The following is a 21970-nucleotide window of genomic DNA, read 5'->3' as shown; positions in this document are numbered from 1 at the left end:
TTTGAGCTTTGAAGCCTTAAATCGTTAAGGACCACAATACCTCTTTTTCATATGATCCTACCCAGACACTGTGATCATCATCTGAACATAGCTGTCAACCTTCTCTTTTTTTGCGGGAAATTCCCTTATTCCAGCGCCATTTCCCACTGCTTCCCGCTACTATCCCGGATTGTTAGATATCCTGTAGACTGTCCCCGGGACAGGTGAGGCTGCTGATCCCTTATTTTCGAGGCTGCTGATCACTTATTTTCAAATCTGAAAGTTGACAGCTATGCATCTGAAGCCCTACTGTGTGTGCCATGAGAAGTCTGAAGGGTGGCAACATGAGAATGGGCCTTTTTTGCAATGGCTCCCCATTTGTGGAGTGCCCTCCGTGGGGAGATTCAGCTGGTGTCACCAACTGATAAAGAGAAAGAAGATAAAAATCCACCAACAGGAACTTCAAAGAAAGCATTAAGAATTAAACCAAGGAAGGACAGCACTTAAAAAACAAACAAAAGGATGATCTAATAAAAGAATAAAGTGATCAAACATAGAGAAAAGATTTAGGGAAAAGATTATAATTAGAAATCTTAAGCGGTGAATTTTCAGTGAAACGTAAGGAACAAAAATCGGATCTGTGCATATCTAAGACTAAAGATGTCAGAATCTGAAAACATGCAATTGTTAAAACAAAATCATGACAAACTTAAAAGAAAAATGGGGTCGCTAGAAAAGAATGATCAAGGAATGGTGTCTTAAAAAGGACGTAAATAGTTCACTCCAAAAATATGGTGATTTTTTGTAATTACAGTAGCTATATGCTGGTTCAAAGACAAATGCCATTGGCCTCTAGTTAGAAAAACAACACTTACACACTGCAGCTGATACACTAACGTGTTGAGACACACAGTTTGGAAAGCTCTGTTCTAAGTGAAAGACAACACAAAGCTAGAACTCTGAGACTTGTCTTGTACAACAGGGCTTCCTATAAAGGCACTTTTGAGGGTCAAATGTGATGGAGCACAGTGGGTAGCAGAAGAATGGAGAAATTGGGAGAATTTTGGCTTGTCCTGTCTTGTGCAAGCAGAAGTCTTCTCACTGATGCAAAACGTCTCTGGATCCAATACCATAATTTTGCAACAGTATCAATTATTAGGCCTTCAAGTAGCACTTTAGAGACCAAGTAAGTTTATTATTGATATGAGCTTTCGTGTGCATGCACACTTCTTCAGATACCACACGAAAGCTCATACCAATAACAAACTTAGTTGGTCTCTAAGGTGCTACTGGAAGGAATTTTTTTATTTTGATTTGACTACGGCAGACCAACACGGCTACCTACCTATAATTATTAGGCCGTTCTGAAGTAAATAATGCCTATGGTTCATTTAAATATAAAACACTAGTGTTGATACTTAAAGATCTCATCGGAGTTAAATATATTCCCTAGAAACTGTAATTCCACACAAAATACCTACTGCTCAGCAGAAATGCCACTGTACTGAACTCTTTTATACTAACCAAGAACCACAGAAAAATGGGCACAGCAGCACGGAATAAATCAGAAACAGACCCATATATTCAGTATGAAACAAAGCATCTTCTGTTGAGGAATGTATTTAGAAGAATGACCAAAAGTCAAACTGTAACTTGAAAAGATTCCAGCCCAAGTTCAACATTTAAAACTAACAGATCTGAACTTTTCATGCCAGAAAGTTCTTTTCACTTAAAATTCAAAGTTTATCTGAGAAGGCCTACAAAGCAAAACAAAATCACCAACTGGATTAGCCTATTAAGCCTTAAGATGTCAAAATCTATTTTGTGATTTTGAAAACTAAGGCTTATCTAAAGCATTGGAAGCATATCATGGAAACACAACTATTGCCTTAGTTGGCAACCATGTCCAAATACCTGTATTTAATCAGACAGCTTCAAAGACATGAAAAGGTCACATCTATGTTTCAAATTAGAAGTCTCAGACTAAGATACAATGCCTGGGTTTGAACAACACTAAACCATGGCATACCTATAAGAAGGTAAAGGGACCCCTGACCATTAGTTCCAGTCGTGACCGAGGGAGCCAGCATACAGCTTCCGGGTCATGTGGCCAGCATGACTAAGCCACTTCTGGCAAACCAGAGCAGCACACGGAAACGCAGTTTACCTTCCCGCCGGAGCAGTACCTATTTATCTACTTGCACTTTGACGTGCTTTCGAACTGCTAGGTTGGCAGGAGCAGGGACCGAACAATGGGAGCTCATCCCGTTGCAGGGATTCGAGCCACCGACCTTCTGATCGGCAAGTCCTAGGCTCTGTGGTTTAACCCACAGCGCCACTCACGTCCCTAGTATGGAAAACCTATACAGTACATCAAATCTGTCTTAGTTAACCAGCTATGGTTGTTTGGGACCAACAAACCAAGATCCGAAACTATGGTTTCAAGCTGATGTGTGAATCTTGGTATGCATTGACTGGTTGTTTGGAAGTTGCAAACTGGTTTAATCCTACTTTGTTGTGATGCTCTCCCCCAGATGCCTGCCTGGCAACAGATATATGAGGGAAGAGCCTGTAGAAAAAGAACAGCTAATGCAAGAGATGATTGCTGACACTTTCATAGACTTCCCTGTTCCCCCACCCTAACTCTGTCTGGCAAAAGGTAAATTTCCCTTTCTACCTCCTCAGTGATAAGCTGTCCCTCTCCAGCCTAGCTCCACAGCAGCCCTTGCATGGATTATATTTTTTTCTTTAGAGATGATGATGATAATGATGATGATTACTATTAGTATATCATTTAAATTTATATACTGTCCTTCTTCCAAAGATCATTGGGCAGCTTACAACATAAAAATATAAAATGAGAAAACAAAATAAAGTGGTACCTTGGTTCTCTTAATCCGTTCCATGAGTCTGTTTGACTCCTGAAACCGTTTGAAAACCAAGGCACGGCTTCTGATTGGCTGCAGGAGCTTCCTGCACTCAATCAGAAGACACAGAAGTGACGTCGGACTTTCAGCTTCCGAAATAGGTTCACAAACCAGAACACTCACTTCTGGGTTTGCAGCGTTCGGGAGCCGATTTGTTTGGGAGCCAAGCTGTTCGACTACCAAGGTACCACTGTACATAACATATCCCATGGATCAGAAGGGCAAAAGCTCACTTGAGGTGTAAATGTTAAAGGCACACATCTGTTCTTAGCAAGCTATACAGATGCCATTGCACCATTTGATCTAAAAACCTCTCCCAACCACAACCACTGTACTCAGGGGTCAGCGAACTTTTTCAGCAAGGGGCTGGTCCACTGTCCCTCAGACCTTGTGGGGGGCAGGATTATATTTTGGAGGGGGGGAATGAACGAATTCCTATGCCCCACAAATAACCCAGAGATGCATTTTAAATAAAAGCAAACTGATTCCCGGGCTGGATTTAGAATTTGACTGGGCTGGATCCGGCCCCCGGGCCTTAGTTTGCCTACCCATGACTGTACTCATTTCCCACTAAAATTTGTTAATTAAACTCTATTTTGGCAGCAATTCATCCACTCTCTTTTCTATTCTAAGGATGCAATTGTCACTAATACCTATGCTTTTACTTCCTCATTGGTACTCATTATTGAAAAAAAACAGCTACAGCAAGGAGGAGTTTTGTTTAGGAGGTTTGGGTGGACTGGGTTCCTGTTTTGCTCAGGGACTTGCTAAGAACAAGTGATGATCTCCAAGAAAAACAGCATTCGTTTTCTCTCCCCAAACCCTTATTTTTTTGCAGATAGCCAGAGGCAATGGAACTGGCAATGTAGTGAGATACCAGTCTTCAGCTGCCCCTTTGGTAAATGCAGGGGAAAGTGGAGTTTGCCATTTATTTTAGGGTATCTACTCCAACAATAGTTGGGTCCATAGACATGAGTGCATACTACACCTGAAATCAATGAAGCACCACAATCATCATGCTTATAACATGGCAATAAGCACGACATGATTACCAATTAAAAATACATTTTAAAAATAGTTTTTGGAACTCCCTGATAAATGATAAAATTCTGTTAAGTCTGGTGGTCTGGTAATTATTTAGCAAATCCCATAAATATTAGCCAAGTAACAATTAAGAATTGATAATTTAAATTACAGTGGTACCTCAGGTTACAGACGCTTCAGGTTACAGACTCCGCTAACCCAGAAATAGTACCTCGGGTTAAGAACTTTGCTTCAGGATGAGAACAGAAATCATGTGGCGGCAGCGGGAGGCCCCATTAGCTAAAGTGGTACCTTAGGTTTCGGGTTAAGAACGGACCTCAAGGTACCATTGTGTTTGAAAAACCGGATCTTATGTAAACCACTTTATTAATGAGACCAGTATCATGATCTTAGGCAATTTTACTCAAGTATGAGATTACCGTGTTTAAGAAAGGGGGAATCTCTTACTTATGGAAGATATTTCAGGGTTCTCAGAATAGCTAGCCTTAGCAACTGGAACTCGCTTTGCTAAAAACTAAGATGGAAATTAGAGACAAACTGATTTATGTTCTGAAATGAACTTCAGACTTGTCGGTTAGATGAGCTACTCCCTCTCAGAGAGAAATGCAAGGCGTAGGTTACACACCTGCTCTGACAACACTTTTAGCCACAGTGGGCGGAAGTAATATTTGACCTACGCCCATATAAGGGTCAGGAGGCCACGATGAGATTAGAAATTGACATCACCGTTCAGTTCATTTTCAATTTTTTGTTTTAAATCATTTGAGGATCCCAGAGACAGCTGTGAGTGGCTGCCAAGCAAATTATGAGCAGCTATTGTGGTTTAAAGGGGAATGATCATGGCAAGCATTGGACAATAAATTCTATGAACTGACTTCTTTAAAACGCAGCTGAATGCTGGACCTTGATATATGTGGTCCAGTTATTTTCTGCCTTGTTTCTGGGGTAATTAAAAGAGAATGTGCTCTGACTTTTGACTTTAAAATTAATAAATTCTCGGTTAATACTTTCATTTAATAAGTCAGGGGTAGTCAACATGGAAGTGCTCCAGTGGTGCCCTCACCATTGGCCATGCTGGGTGGGGCTAATGAGAGTTGTCAGCATGCCCACTATCCCTGTGCTAAGTGATAAGGACAGTAACTTTAACTAAGATATCCTGTGCATCTAAGTATTAAATTAATGTATTTTCATATTACATCCAACTTTCTTAGTCTATTTGAATTTGAATGGTATCATTCTATAATCATCAGTCTGTAAAACACGATTTGGCTTTTAGAACCATAGGAGAATTATGTATTACATTTTTATCCCATTCTTCCTCCAAGCAGCTCAGCAACTCCTAACCACGCACCACATTTACCTTCACAATAGTTCTGTGAGGTAGGTTAGATATAGAAACTGACCCATGCTCTCACTCCCTGTGAGTTTCGTGAGTGAGTGGGATTCTCTCCCGCCCTAATCTGACACGCTAACCCAGGGGTCAGCAAACTTTTTCAGCAGGGGGCTGGTTCACCGTCCCTCAGACCTTGTGGGGGGCCGGACTATATTTTGAAAATAAAAATGAACAAATTCCTATGCCCCACAAATAATCCAGAGATGCATTTTAAATAAAAGCACACATTCTACTCATGTAAAAACACGCTGATTCCCGGACCATCCGTGGGCCGGATTTAGAAGGCGATTGGGCCGGATCCGGCCCCCAGGCCTTAGTTTGCCTACCGATGTGCTAACTGCTACAACACATTTGCTGACATTTGTTTATTGGCACCCCTTGAAACTTAGGGAAGTTGTCAAAAATTTAAAGCATCAACACTCCCAAAGCTTGAAATCTGATGTTAAGAGATATTCTGCCTGGAAAGGTCTTGCACAAATATTTCGTCTATGCTGAACATTTCACATGTGCTGCTTTCTGTAACCTGCAGAAGAGCTCTGCCTATGACTCATAATCATGGGACTTCCTATCTTAATTGTTATTTGACATTTTAGACATAATCAGGTTGCTTTGCAATCTGCACTGGTGCCAAAATTCTATGGCAAAGTAACTCAAATGCTGTTATTAAGCAAACCTGAATTCTGTGTACTGTCTATAAAGTGTGTACATTAAGGAAACATGAATCTGTTGTGCATAATTTTCCTGCTTCTGCAAGGAGCCACAAACAGCATTGAAACCAATTCCCATTAATGGAAACACTTCTTTCCCTGAAATGTTGGTGGGCCTTGAGCTGGCTTTGGGCGCTATGATGGTTCTATGTGATGGGAAAAAGCTGGAGTAAACCTCAGGTTTACACACCTCCTTCCCCTCTCAAATAATGGGTCATGAGGTTGGCTTGTTTCAAACAAACAATGGTTAAGATTGCCAGAGTATGTCAGACATGGATGAAACACACAGCTGTAGTTAATCAAAAGTGGAAAGCAAATGTGCCCAATCTCCTCCTTATAGTCACTGCAGAGGAAGGGAGAAGAGGGGGAGCACATAATGTGAAGACTTGATCCTGCAGCACTGAATGACACAACAACTGCAATGTAGATTTCTTTCCTTTGAAACTTGGTGCCATTGTTTGAATGTGTACCACTACAGAGTTTTTGTATTAAGTTTGAGTTTGTTGAAAATGGTATCAAATGTATTTCCCCAAATATTAATAACTGCTGGGTGCAGTTCATTCTCGTTGGTCATGGGGGTATCTGAACTAGCCCACTGGGCACGAACATTCAAGCCAACTTTCACAGATGTAAAATCGAGACAATTTTTACATTTATTATAGAAGTGGAGATTCTTATGAAGCTAAATCCTGCCACCATAGTGCTATATCATATGCAAGGTACGTATAGCCTGAGATATAACAGAGCATTTGTTCTCCTACCACTCCCTTAAGTCACTTAAACAGAGTTCATTACTGGCACAGTAACACTTATGAAGTGGAGATCAGAAGCAATCTCCCACCATCGAATGGATCATCCATTAAAGTAGAAACCAAGACATAAACTGAGGAAATGGGAGGAGCAGAAGGTAAGTAGTGCTATAATGGAGCAGACAGTAGGCAGATCCACACCGTATGTTTAAAGCACATGCAACACACATTTTAAACACATGGCTTCCCACAAAGAATCCTGGGAACTTTGGCTTGTTATGGGCGCTGGGAACTGTAGCTATGTGCAGGGAAACTACAGTTTCCATGAGTTGAGTCTTTGGGGGTAGGTACATGCTTTGAATGTGCATTGGATGTCTTTAATGTATGGTATGGATCTGCCCAACATTTTTCAATCCAACCCTGCAGGTATTTTTGGAATCACATAGTAATTAAAATTGGTAGCTCACCAACATTTTAATATACCGTATTTTTTGCACCATAACACTCACTTTTTTCCTCCTAGAAAGTAAGGGGAAATGTCTGTGCGTGTTATGGAGCGAATGCCTGCGGGTGGCGGGGGGGATCTGCTGCAGCCGTGAGCAGAGGATCCATGGTTCCCCTTCCTTCCCTCCTCCATGGTTACAAAGCATGGATCCACATGGATCCTCAGGATTTTTGCATTGGGCTACTCCAAACTCACTGTCAGATCACATGTCTGTGGCCACAGCATGAACCACAAAAATCATATATCCACTACTTCGTTTAGAATATTTTTTTTCTTGTTTTCCTCCTCTAAAAACTACGTGCGTGTTATGGTCTGGTGCGTGTTATAGAGCGAAAAATACGGTACCTACCAGATTCCTTCTTGCTTGCCTTTCCACCATCTCTGCTTTTCTTCAAAACGGCTTTTAACATTTTAACACTGTTCTTTTTTTCCTAAAGAAGGGAAACAGAAAGTTCTAAATGACTGTGCATGTACACCCAGACGCAATGCCAGTGTGTGCAATTCTTGCATGTCACATTCAAAATGAACTTGTATAACAAAATATTAATGCAAAACATGTTATGGGATCACTTTTACTTTACACAACCATGTTGCATTAGTAAAACCAAACAGTGAAGCTGCAAGGAATGTTTTAATACCAAGTGACTAGGGGTTTACTGTCCTGTTATAAAGAAAAACAGCACACAACATTCTCTACATTCCACATATAATTAAGGTTACGAGGCTAAACCTGGATAAGTTACCGTTAGGCACTCTGGCACAAACATGTCTGGTTTTTGACCAGAGTTCAAGAGGAGGGGGAGATAAGCTATACCACCACAGTAGCTACCATAAATTGAAAGAAATCTGATTTGAGACACTGGAAGATTGAAAGAAAATGCTTGTATGTTTTAGAAGTCTTGGTGAAAAACAGGACTAAAATGCAGCCTGTATTAGGTAAGGATACTTTAAAAAATATATACTTTAGGAGGGGAAATGAGTCCAGATTCTTACCAAACATGTAACTACTTGCATCATCCGAATGAAAGTCCTACATAGGAGTGGTCCCTGGCTGTTTTTGAACTACGGTAGTTTTGACACCCTGGGAATCTTATTTTGTTTAAATTTGGAGCTTTAAAGTGAGTACATGCTTTCTTCCCTGTTTGAAATCTTAAGAGCTGCCATTTCCAAGCCTTTTACATAGCTCAACTGAGCCAAGTTCTGCCCATTTTTTCCAAGTAGCTTTTGCAAATCTCTTGCCTTGTTCACTTCTTCCCCCTTCAATCCACTTTAGCCTGCCCTCATTTACAACATTTCACTTTTCATTGGGCAGCAACTATGCCAGGGCTATGAGTGTTCACACTTCTCTAACCTACAGACTTTTAACAAGGTCCTGTCCTAGCTACATGTCCTGTATAAATTCTTCATATCTCTAAGTCTTTAGACCTGGGGTGGAGTGAATAGCAACACCATGGTTGCTATTCAAGACATCAAAATAAAGAGTGCTTATCGCCTCTCAGAAAGTAGAAAGACATGGGATCTAACGAAAATGTCCAAGCATTTATTAAAACTTTCACTCTTAAGCATGTTTAATAAAATGAGTGTCTTACATGTATGATACATTCATGAGTATTCACAGAATCTGTAATAAAATCTGGCAAAACTTGCACCTTGGGGATACCATAGTGCAGAGGTAGACAGTGTGGTGTTATGTAGAACTTGTGGACCACAACTTTCATCAGCCCCAGTCAGCATGGCAATGGTAAAGAATGATGGGATTTGTAGTCCACAATGGCTGCAGGGCACCACACTGCAACACTGCTTCAGGAAGTTTCTTGCGCTCCCCTAAATTTGGCTTCTTCAGGCAGTATTTGGAACTTCTGGGATTGTCAACATATGGATGAAACTTAGCAATGAAGTTTGAGCTTAGGGGCTCCCCCTGTTCCCCTCACTGCATGGACAGGAAGGATGGATAATTCAATGGTAGCCAACCTGGTGCCCTCTAGATGTTGCTGAAGTACAGCTTCCATCATCCCTGAACAGAGAGTGTGCTGGCTGAGGCGAATGGAAGATGGAGGCCACAACATCTGGTGGGCACAAAATCTGCAACCATGCCATTGTTACTCAAATAATCAATTTTCTCTGAAGCCAAGATATTAAAAGTGGGTAAAACCAACATGCGGGGAGGCGAGACTGTTTTGCCACACAGAGAAGACAGCACATGGCTAAAGCTGTTAAGGGCAATAGACTCGTGAACTGGGTTCACGTCTCCGCTCCTCCACATGCAGCTGCTGGGTGACCTTGGGCTAGTCACACTTCTCTGAAATATTGGGGGTGGTGGTGGAAATAATTGGGGGGGTGGAAATAATTTCTAGTAAGAAGAGACCTTGAACTTGAATCTCAACTAGGCTGGCATTAGTTATTTCCCACAAAACAATTCCACCCATGTGTTGCCCAGAAAAGCCAGTGAGCGAAAGGAGTAGAAAAAGGACATTCGTTCCATTATGCCTCAGGAGTCACCTATACACTTCTGATGTTAATACAGAGAAACAATATCCTAACATTACTTGTGCAGCTCAGCGATAACTTTTAAAAATGCATATGCATGTACCCTCTTATGGGTGTTTGCCAACCTTAGTATTCTTAATTAATGTACTTTTTGTCTTACAATTATATGTTTGCAAAACTCATATTATATATATTATAATTCTAAATTACAAGAGAAGACCAAATTGTTCCATGTAGTGCAGTGCATATGTTCTCTGCCCAAAGCAGCAGCAGGCTTCTTTGATGTTTTCAAAGTCCCACAGCTGTGCAAGTACTGTAAGTTCATGAGACAGCTGTGATTTACATCTCTTACATTCCAGCCAAAACTACTAGAAGCCTTCATTGTTGCTACTTCCTCTTGCAAACACTGCATTCTTAATCCCCATTGTTCTCTTTTCCATGCTCCTGAACAACATTTGAGACTGCATGGTTCTAATTTTAGGGGGAAACCCAAGGCCCTTTTCACAAGACAGCACTTTTAAGTCAGTCTTTGCATTTTCCCACATCTGTAATCTGAATACAACCCCTACAACAGCCAAAATGCATATTCTGGTTTTTGTATTTTTTAAAGGATGTCTACCAGGTACAAAAGAACATTTAGCCTGCAATCCTAACCTCATTTACCTGGGAGTCAGTAAGCCTACTGAATTCAACAGGATTTACTTCTGAGCAGATTTGGAAAGGATTATCATGTGCAAAGGCAAAAGCGCCCTAAGTTTTACTTTTGCACTGTGTAATATGAACCCAAGGCAGTACACTGTCCTCCCTCAGAAAAGTAGATTTGCTCCTAACGATTTCCTTCATCTCTCAAACAGCATTTGCAGGTTTGAGCTGATAGAGCCTCCCGCCTCCATTACAAATTTTTCACATGCTTCCAGAGGATTTTTCAGGTATCAGGTGAACTGTACCAGTCCCAGTGTTACTCCCTGCTAGTTCAAATGGCAGACTGGAGATTAGAAGGATCAGTGTGGGTGGCACCATCCAAAACAGCGACTTGTGCAAAAATCCCGGGTAAATCTTCCCAGATGGATTTAGCATTGCATCATGAAAACCAGAAGTGAAAGGGAGCGACCGCAAGCCCTTAATCATCCAAAAGTAAACAAGGGGAAGTTTTGTGCTTTGTGGAAAAATAGCTGGACTGATGACCTTAGAACTGCAAATAATGCAGAAACCTACACAAATTGCAACCAATTGCCCTGTAAAACATTTTCCTGTTGACTTGCTGGTGTTCAGTTCTAATTTGTTTCAGCCAAAATCTGTAACAAGCTGGAACAATATATATATTAGATAGATGGTATAGATAGATAGATGATAGATAGATAGATAGATAGATAGATAGATAGATAGATGATAGATAGATAGATAGATAGATAGATAGATAGATAGATAGATGATAGATAGAAGAGAGAGAGAGAGAGAGAGAGAGAGAGAGAGAGAGAGAGAGAGAGAGAGAGATGGATAAATGGATAGATGGATGGATAGATAGATGATATATAGATGGATAGATAGATAGATAGATAGATAGATAGATAGACAGACAGATAGATGGCAACTATTAGTATGCAATTGGTACAGTCAAAACCACAGGGTCTTACCAATGAATTACATGGTATACAGAAAAGCAAAATGAAAGACTTATGGTTGTTCTTGGCTTATGAATCAGGCTGGAAGAAAAAGGAAAGATTAAAGACGGCCTACAGGTTAGCTTTTTGTCTTCCAATGCTACTGATAGAAAGGAGAGGGGAAACTGCAAAGCATAAAGCAATAAAGAGACTTTATGAACATCAAAACTTCCAATAATCCTATCTGAAAAGAAATGGGATGCCAAGAGGGCATGTCCTAATGTCTGGAAAAATTGAAGCAGGAGGAGCAAACCAACTGAATCTGTAATGATATATCATGTACCGTATCAGAAGCCCTTTAAAATGCACACACAGGATATTATTTCCCATCTTTCCTTTTACTATTAATTTACCACAGGTCCAAAATTATGGGCATGATGGATGTGCTCTATTGGTAGAAAAATCTTTGGCAATAAATAGCATCTACAGTAAGGATATTTTGGAACTGAATGGGGCAGTGATTTATAGTTTAGCATGGAAATATTAACTGATCTGCTGTGAGATCAGGACATGTGGTGAATAATTAATTGGTATTCTATGCAGTGTGCACACTTGGAAGGTGACTTTGAAATAGCAGATGACAGCTCAGAACGAAGCACTGGAAAAAGAAGATGCCCAAATAAAGAAAACTTGGAGGGAGAACACATATATAGAGAGAGAATTTAATATAAACAATAGGATAGTAACACCACCATTTCAAAATGCATATCATAATAAATATTTTGGTGTTTTTTAAAGGAGTGTAAAATTATGCTAGGCAGAAGCTAAAAGTTAAATTAGAAAGCAGGGGTGTACTTATGGGTACTTTGAACACTTAAAATGGTCTCTCAACCCAAGCCCCTCTTTTCCTCTCCAGGTTTCACTTCTATCATTCGTTTTCCTGCTGTGAAAAATCCTACTCCTGCCAACCCAGTGTGCTGGATGGGGCTGATGAGAGTTGTAGTTCAACAACATTTGGAGGGGAACAGGTTGGTGAAGACTGCCTTGCAACAGTCCGTACTGTTAGGAAGAGAACTGTCTCCTTCAGAAATGCCAAACCTTAGAAGTGTTCCAACTAGGGCAAAGCTGCCCTCATTTTGAATAGCTTATATACAGTGGTACCTCGGGTTAAGTACTTAATTCGTTCCGGAGGTCCGTACTTAACCTGAAACTGTTCTTAACCTGAAGCACCACTTTAGCTAATGGGGCCTCCTGCTGCCGCCGCGCCGCCAGAGCACGATTTCTGTTCTAATCCTGAAGCAAAGTTCTTAACCTGAAGCACTATTTGTGTAGTGGAGTGTGTAATCTGAAGCGTATGTAACCCGAGGTACCACTGTACTCCTAATTCTTAGTACAGTGGAACCTCGATTGTCAAACATTTCGGAAGTCAAACGGTCTTCTGGAACGGATTACGTTTGACAACCAAGGTTCCACTGTACCAAACTATTCCCCCATCATCATCACCCACTACCACTACTGAAAATTTCCTCCCCCCCCCCTATAGCTAACTGCTCCCCAGAGCTTAACTATATTAGTAGTATGTTTTGTATATTTTATTGCTGTATCTACAGGCTTAGACTTTTTCTTGAATAAATAAGTGTCCTTAACACCACAAAAAAGAACTGTATTTCCCCAAACTCCTTTGCACTCTCACTCAGTTTGAAGCAATTTCTCCTACAGAGATATCCTTGGTACTTCAATCTCATGCTTCAGTTCTCAAACAGCATCAAACACATGCAACTTTATCACCAAATATAAGCAGGGACCAGGGACAAGCTGCATCCACCAGCTGATGAGCTATGGTTGTGCTGACTGCGGATATATCAGGAATACACCACAAAAGGTGGAAGTCCCCAAAGGCATTTCACAACTATTTGCCATTGCAAGTTACCTTATGAGGGGTCCCCTCTTTTCCCTCCAGTCCTTGGTTTTACCTAGTTGTGGTTCAACTTGACATCCAAATAGGCGAAGTATGATTAGGACTTCTAGAAAATGGCACTGACCATAGTTTGTCTATCTGAATTGCCGTGGCAAATAAAAAGCAACCAACACAAGAGAGGGGAAAATGGGAGTACAAGCCCATGGTACATTCTTGAGCCTCCAAACCATTATTTGGAGGATTAAGTTCCTATCACCTGAATTAGGCCTGTATGTACTTCACCTATTGCCAAAGGCTCCATAGTTAACTCCAAAAGGGGATAATGAGGGCAAGCATAGTTACATATATTACATATATTAGCAACCAGTATTTATCTCTCTTGATCAAAATAGGAACTTCTGCAAGTTATCTGTGCACCATAAAATCGCGGGACTATGCTGTCACAAAGGAAGATGGAGACAAAGGCATTCATCTTTAATCATATTACCCCCATACTATTTATATACAGCATTACAATATTTCCAATTTACATGTGTGCATGCACACAGTCACTGCGAAGAAGTATCAGAAAAAGAATGCTTTTGAATAGAAAATTAACACAGAGAGAAAGGAGAGGCTCTTCTGCTCATACGTATATATATACTTCTTCAGAGAGTCTTGTCTATAGGTGTTTTAGCAAATCTATAAATGTTTATAATTGATCAAATAAGGTGGCAGTCTCTCTCAAGTTGTCTTTTTAAAATAAACGCCCAACCATCATTGCAGCTCTATTTTATTAAAAATAATAATAAGGAAAACTCGCTAGATAAACTGCTGGGTTAGGAATAGGTCTCTATCTGTCGCCAGATCAAACCGCTTATTGGATGCCTGCCTAGATATCACTTGGCAAACCAGACTGGGTTTAGCAGATTTAAGACTATATTCTACCACTGACAAACTGATGGATCAATGTTTCCCATTTGAACATGCATGTGTGGATATGTGGGAAGCAAGGGGAAGTCCTCACTCTATCCAATACCCTTTTCCAGGCCCATGTATGCTAGTGCAAAATGCAAAGTGGGTATACGTATGTATCTTTACAGGCCAGTGTTTGTGCATGCCTATGTGTGGGTGTGTGCATACATCTTTTCCGTGTGTGTGTGTGTGTGTGAGAGAGAGAGAGAGAGAGAGAGAGAGAGAGAGAGAGAAAGAGAGAGAGAGAGAGAAATGGGAGACTGCAGGCCCACCCCCCTCAATGTGCTCTTTTTCAATAGAAAAGCATAAAAGAATTAAGGAGGCTGGGCAGTAGCAGATTTGGAAAACCTTTCCCTTCCTATACCCTTTGCACAATTGCCATTTTTAATATTGTAATGTCCTCTCTTGCATCCCTATTTGCTCCAGCCCTTTGAAATTCAACAGCAGCAATATTTCGGGCAGAGGAGTGACCATTATATTTTATTCATGTTCTCAAAAGAACTTGGAAGAGCTGCCGCTGGCCTCTTTTCACATTGCCTTTATCAAGAGAAAACTGGCAACAGGCCAAAACAGCAGTTAAACATTAAACATTCATACTAACCCCAGAAAAGCAGCAGTTTTACACTCCACTGGGAGAACCAGAGGGGGAAAGTAAAAAAACAAAAACAAAAAACCTGCCTTTTTTTTTAAAAAAAAAGTCTGCACCCCCTACAAGACAGCTGTCTTGTGGCTTATCAAACCATTTAAAAAAAAAAAAAACAAAAGCAAAAACCACCCCAAATAGGGAAAGTCTAGTGAAGTCCTGGGAAAGTATACAATAACACAGAGGGAGCATCCATAAAACTGTGTTACATACTTCTGAAATCCTCCTTACTCTGTGCCACACATGTTGCCCTTTTCAAACAACAGGCCAAATACTCCTTTGGCAGAACTTTTCTACCCCATCTGGGCATCTTCTGCATCTTTCTCTGCAGCAGCCAGTCACGGCATCTACCCTCCCCATGACACTGTGACTCCAGCTGAACATCATCTGCCAATGAACGGTCTTTAATTAAAATCAGAATGATGCTTTATCAGGGTAATGATGAGAACCTACATTTTTTAAAAGTCTGGTGGCTTCTGGAGGAGTGGGGGAGGGGGAGCAAGTTGGAAACCAGCCCCCTTACAAAATAAGAAAGCACATAATCAGTACCTCCAGAGCTATTTCTCTAGACAAAGAGGTTCCAGAATTCACCATGAACGCCTGAGAGGTTCCAGAACCCACTTGAGAGGTGCGAGAACTGCGTTCTGGTAAGTTCCCCCGGGGGGGGGGGAAGCCCTGAATACTCCCATTTAAAATTAATAATGTATATGTAGTTTGCATGTGGATACATGATCTTCCCACCCTTCTCTTGATTTATTCCGAAAAGAAAGTGCAAGCGGGGCGGGGTGGGGGGGAGGATCAGCAAAGCAAAAAAAAAAAAAGTGCAGAGGACTTTATTGCAAATGTCAAAGCAGTGGCCTTCAACTGGTAGTTCAGCACCCAAGGTGGGTCAAAAAGAAGTACTACCACTACCATGCAAATATACAGTAAAACATCGGTAGGCAAACTAAGGCCCAGGGGCCAGATCCGGCCCAATCGCCTTTTAAATCTGACCCGCAGACAGTCCGGGAAGCAGTGTGTTTTTATATGAGTAGAATGTGTCCTTTTATTTAAAATGCATTTCTGGGTTATTTGTGGGGCATAGGAATTCATTCATTTCCCCCCCTCTCCAAAATATAGTCCAGCCCCCCACAAGGTCTGAGGGACAGTGGACCAGCCCCCTGCTGAAAAAGTTTGCTGACCCCTGTTAAGTAAAAAGATTAAGCACTTGGTTGTATGTTTAGGTTAGAAGTCGGTCCTGGATCTGAAAAGGTTAAATAAACATGCTTTAAAGGAAATGGAAAAGCGGTAATGCACATGAAAAAGGGAGGGACAACATAAAATGAAAAGGTTTGCTATGTAAATGGTATTAAGTTTTTAACTTATGAAAGCTCAGATATATAAGCCACCCACCAGTTTTCAAAGAAGGCTAATTTGGGAAGGTTTGCAACAAGTAATGGGTTTATTTAAATGGTAGTCAATGATGGGCTGTCCAGATTTTTTTTATTATTATTTTCTAGGCTACAATTCTCATCATCCCCAACCATCGGCCATGCTGGCTGGGATTAATGGGAGTTGTAGGTACAACACTGGCCTGGTTTAATATATCATTATCATAATCAGAACCCAGCAAGGCCTTTATCATATGCTGGTTGATGGCTACAGAGTGCCTGCCAAGGCATTCTAAGACTGCCTGAGGAGTAAGCTTCATATGGAATCTGTCTCATTACTGAGCAGGTGTTAAGAGTGAAATATATTATTTCACTTTCCAGCACATCGTTCCCACAGTAGATATATGCCTGAAGCAGCAATTTTGAAATAGTATAGCAACAGCGATGATCTACTGAAGATAAAAATCTGCTAGAAAAGTCAACATTCAATCATAGGTTGTTTGTTTCAAGCTGAATTCTCGGGTTTATCAACATATTGTATGTTGCCTATTGCACTGTTCAAAACTCTCTGGGGGAATTTTAGGAAGAAGAACACTAAGAATAGCTCCACCAAAGCAGACAGGCAATATTGTTGCGCCAGACCCTTCGCCACCACACCCAAACAATTTAATTACAGTGGTACCTTGGGTTAAGTACTTACTTCGTTCTGCAGGTCTGTTCTTAACCTGAAACTGTACTTAACCTGAAGCACTACTTTAGCTAATGGGACCTCCTGCTGCTGCACAATTTCTGTTCTCATCCTGAAGCAAAGTTCTTAACCCGAGGTAATATTTCTCGGTTAGCGGAGTCTGTAACCTGAAGAGTATGTAACCCGAGGTACCACTGTATTGCCAGAGCTGACAGTCCCAATAAATGGGCAGATATAAATCCAAATTTGGTTCAATGCTAAATGAAACACAAGGCATCAATATTATGTTTTCATATGTGAACCACCCTGAGACCTCCAGGTATAGGGCGGTATATAAATTCAATAAACAACAAGAAGGATATGAGTTCAGTGTGACTAGGTTGCAAAAGGAACAAAACACACACTATTCTTCAGAAAAGATACTGTATAAATGCTATTTCCGATTTACATGACAAATGTTTATAGGATTAATTGACAGTCTTTGCAAGTCTATTATATGTAAACTAAAATTGTTCTAAGTGGTTGTGTGTTGGAAAACATTCTTACATAGATTTTTAAATGGGTTCACAGATTAACTCTTTTGAAATTGTTCTCAGTATTCGCAATTTCTGTAATAGCAGATACTAAAAATAAGTTGTAATTCACGTCAAAGCTATTTCTTCCTAGCAGGGCTTGCATCTTTCATATTACACAACATAAAATCACGGGACAGGCAAGAGAATATTTAACTTGGCCAAAAAAAGTGGTTGAACCGGTTAGGCACATTTCAACAAATTGTTATCTAAAAACAGCATCACTTTCTGAAATGCAACACCATGTTAAGCAGCTTTATTCTGCACTTAATATAGTAGAGGTCCAATATAGTAACAATCCATTCAAGCTTTGCTCTTGCCTAAACTAGAAGTGAAGGAGTTCCACTAAGTGGGTCATATTCCAGTTTCTAAATTTTACTACAGATTTTGTTTATAGATTTTTCTGTCTGGTTATTACTGTCTTTTGTTCTTTCTTCTATCAGGCACTATTAAGGGCTCAAACAATTGCTCCCAAACACCCTCAACCTAGTCACAGAGTCACATCAGCTTCTTAGTACAGTGGTACCTCGGGTTACCGACGCTTCAGGTTACCTACACTTCAGGTTACATACTCCGCTAATCCAGAAATATTACCTCGGATTAAGAACATTGCTTCAGGATGAGAACAGAAATTATGCTCCAGCGGCGGCGGCGGCAGCAGCAGGAGGCCCCATTAGCTAAAGTGGTGCTTCAGGTTAAGAACAGTTTCAGGTTAAGAACGGACCTCCGGAATGAATTAAGTACTTAACCCGAGGTACCACTGTATTCAGAGGAGCTGATAGTGATGAAAAAGTCTTGAGCAGAAATGGCTAGTGATTTGCAATAAATATGACCTAACACAGTTAAGAATCCAGCTTCTGTCTTATTCTGTGGTAGCGGCGGCAGCAGAGAGAGATCATATTTCTCCATCACCATTGTCTTTGCCCAATATCATGATATAGCACTTTTTCCAGGTGGTGAAGCTTTTCTTGGACCTGATCCTGCAATACACTGGACCCTTAAAAGGGCATCATGACCAGTATGCCAAGACATTTTGAAGATATCTACAGCAGCATGTATGACATCGTTGTGACAGATGGACAGGACCAGTTCAGGCCTAATTGTAATGGGTATCTTTCAGCTTACGTTGCCTGAGGACATGGACAAGCTGCCTGGAGCTCTGAGGCCTTTGGACTATTGCCTCTTGCTGAACTTTATTATTGTTGTTGTTGTTGTTGTTGTTGTTGTTGTTGTTGTTGTTGTTATTTTATGTGTTATGTGTTTTTATGTGTTATATATTGTGCAAGCTGCCTCAGGTGACTTTGACTCATAAAAGGAGGCCTATCAATATTTCAAATAAATATTTTCTGCAGAAGTGATTTTGGGCATCAAACCTCAGACACCTCTTTAAAAAGCTGCTTTTCTCCAAGACAGATTTTCGGCACAAGGAAGATAACAGAAATGGCATTCAGATGTATTTAGGCATCGTTTCTAGGACACGAGGCAGAACTTAAAATGCTCTCAATTTGTGGTAAAACAGTACTCATTTTCAAAGTTAAAAGCATGGTTCCACCCTCGTAGTTGGTGTGGCAATATTTTGAAGAAAGAAAGCAACCAGCAGATTACAGGGTTACGGTACCAAAGTACTAGCCACTAATAACAGACTTGCAAATTATGGGGGATCCCGATACTGAAAAAAGGTCAGCTAAATAGCAAAACCTTTCAAATGATCTTGTTACACAGGCATGTTTTGCTCTACTCAGCACCCACAGATTAGTTCAATCTTTCCTTCAACTCAACTGTACTCAAAACACCAAAACCCTACAGAGAGTGCTTTACAGACTGGTCATTTCCTTAAAGGATTATGGTTAGGTAATACATTAATCCAGCGCACTGCTGAAAATGATTAGTCCAAACACAAAATGATAGCCTACTCCTACTCCCAATATGATAGCAATGAACTGAATGATTATTTTAAAAACAAAAACAAAACACAAATTATTTACATAGTTGAATTAGCCAGCAGTGAATTTAAAAGTTGTGGAAGCATCAGTGATAAAGCTGGCAAGTGTATCAACATTAGAAACCTCATTCCCATGCCCCAGCCTCTAACAGTTAAGACCATATTATACCATATTTTTCGCCCTATAGGACGCACCGGCCCATAGGACGCACCTAGTTTTTTTTTTTGGGGGGGGGAATCAAGAAAAACCTTTTATTTCCCCCCCAGGTTTGCGCAGCCATCCCCAAGTTAGAAGAGGGAGATGGAGCACTCCGTCTCCCTCTTCTGCCTTCAGGGGCAGCCTCTCTAGCCGTGGGGCAGCGGCTTGCCCCGCTGTCCCCCGAGCTTATGGGGCCGGCGATGGGGAGAAGCAAGCTTGCTTCTCCCCCCCGCCAGCCTCCAGATCAGGTCCGGGAATAGCGGGGTGGCGGCGCTCCCCCTCCCCGCTATCCCCCGAGCTTGTGGGGCTGGCGGGGGGGGGAGTAAGCTTGCTTCTCCCCCCCTGCCAGCCTTCAGATCAGGTCGGGGAATAGCGGGGTGGCGGCGCTCCGCCTCCCCACTATCCCCCGAGCTTGTGGGCTGCAGGCTGCTTCCCGCAAGCCTTGTGAGCCCGCGGGACCTCCCGCCGGGCTTGCAAGGCTTGCAGATAGCTTCCTGAAGCCTGGAGAGCGAGAGGGGTCGGTGCGCACCGACCCCTCTCGCTCTCCAGGCTTCAGCGAAAGCCTGCATTCGCCCCATAGGACGCACACACATTTCCCCTTCATTTTTGGAGGGGAAAAAGTGCGTCCTATAGAGCGAAAAATACGGTAAATACCTTGTACTGCTTGCACAAAATGTCCTGGCTTGGGTTTTCGTAGACTTTCAAAAGGAGTCCTACGGATGGTGGGCAGAAACCAAAGGAATGCTTTATATGACCTACTTGAATTTGGTGCACTCTTAGGAAAATGTGTTCAGTTCCTCTTGGCAAAATAATGGGAGGTAAGAGAGGCATTTGGTGTTTCTTTCCCTTTTCATATTTTTAGGAATCCACTCCCATTTATTCCCAGTAAGTAACAGGGTAAGAAATTGAATCGTATCAGTAACTTTTAGAAGACTCTAAAAGAATACTTTGGCATAAATGATATTAAAACAAAGAAACTGGGGGTACTTTTACAAATTAGGAGACTTATTGTCACAGTCTTTAGCAGACTACAGTCATCACTGGGGCAAGACGGTTTGAGCATATTACACTGATCCTGCTCCAACTGCACTGGCTACCAATTAGCTTCCAGGCCCAATTCAAAGTGCTGGTTTTGGAGGACTTCCGGGTTGGTGCCTCCGGCAATGTCGGAGTTCCTCTGATCGGGAGGAACTTGCCCCGTGGGAATTTGGGTCTGTACCGCCGCGGCGAAGGCGGAGACCCGTAAAAATCACAGGCGGGAGAAGCCTGTGAACGTGGGATTCGGCGGGCACCTTCCCTACTCGCGGGGAAACCCGGTTTCGGGGATCCGGAGCGATGTGGTGTGAGCGGCGAGGTGCTTCGAATCGTCTGCTTCTTCCACGGAGCGAAGTCGCATAGCTGTTGCCGGAGAGCACTGACTTTTTCCTGTGAACAATTTGACTTCAAAGTAGTTACCCGTGAGTAGAGCTGAGACGGGAGAATCGGATTTTAAAAGTTTAATTTGGCATCGAAACGGGGAGGTTCAAAACAGGAAGTCCGCCTTCCCTACTTGTAAACAGACTGAGGCAAGGAGGCTGTAGGCTGAAGTCCTGGAAAGCCTTTTGTAAAGGCCTAAATTTCCATCGTTAAAGAGCACAAAACCCCCCTTGGAGGCAGGAGAAGAGGGGGGGAAGTTGTGGACTGAGTATGCCTGCAGGAGAGAGTGGAGGGAGTTGGAAATAAAGCCGCTCTGACCCTGGAAACGGGCTGCCAGTAGGACTGACGTTTTGGAATGTTCATTGACAGCACTTAGAACGTTCCTTGACAGCTAGCAAAGGAAGAGAAATACGTTGTTTCTATTGTCTCCGGCCCTTCTAAAAAGGAGTAAAAAGTATCTGAAATCTGAAATTAACTTTGGATTGTATGAGTTGTGTTTAAAGGGGACATTGTTTCCCTCTAGTGGAAATCTTTGAAATTGGTTACTTTATAAGAGTTGGGCTAGGGCAGGGGTCTGCAACCTTTAAGACAAAAAGAGCCACTTGGACCCGTTTCCGAAGAAAAAACAACAACTGGGAGCCGCAAAACCATTGCGACATTTAAAACAAATATATCTCCGGAGCCACGATCTGACAGCGGGCGGGAAGGTGATGTCGGGACGGTGCGTGACTAACGCACGCACCGCCCCCATGCGACGTCACAGCCAGTACAGTGCCCGCCACAGTGAGGAGTGTTGGGGCGCACAATGCGCCCCCTCCCCTCGCTAGTATCCGCCCTGGAGCCGCAGCAAAGATGTAAAAGAGCCACATGCGGCTC

General features: G+C 41.8%; 1 protein-coding gene across 3 annotated transcripts in view; it reads right to left on the bottom strand.

Moving 5' to 3' along the window:
- Positions 1-21970, bottom strand: part of TANC1 (tetratricopeptide repeat, ankyrin repeat and coiled-coil containing 1) — a 143522-nt gene that overhangs the window by 77942 nt on the left and 43610 nt on the right. For all 3 annotated transcript variants that reach the window (XM_081187312.1, XM_081187311.1, XM_081187313.1), the window contains exon 2: positions 7654-7735. In XM_081187312.1, the coding sequence (XP_081043438.1) occupies positions 7654-7714 (61 nt within the window). In that variant the 5' untranslated portion in view covers positions 7715-7735. The remainder of the gene's footprint in view (positions 1-7653; positions 7736-21970) is intronic.

The sequence above is a fragment of the Podarcis bocagei genome (assembly GCF_964188305.1).
Source record: "Podarcis bocagei genome assembly, chromosome: 1".
Lineage (NCBI taxonomy): Eukaryota > Metazoa > Chordata > Lepidosauria > Squamata > Lacertidae > Podarcis > Podarcis bocagei.
This window is presented reverse-complemented; position numbering and strand designations above follow the sequence as displayed.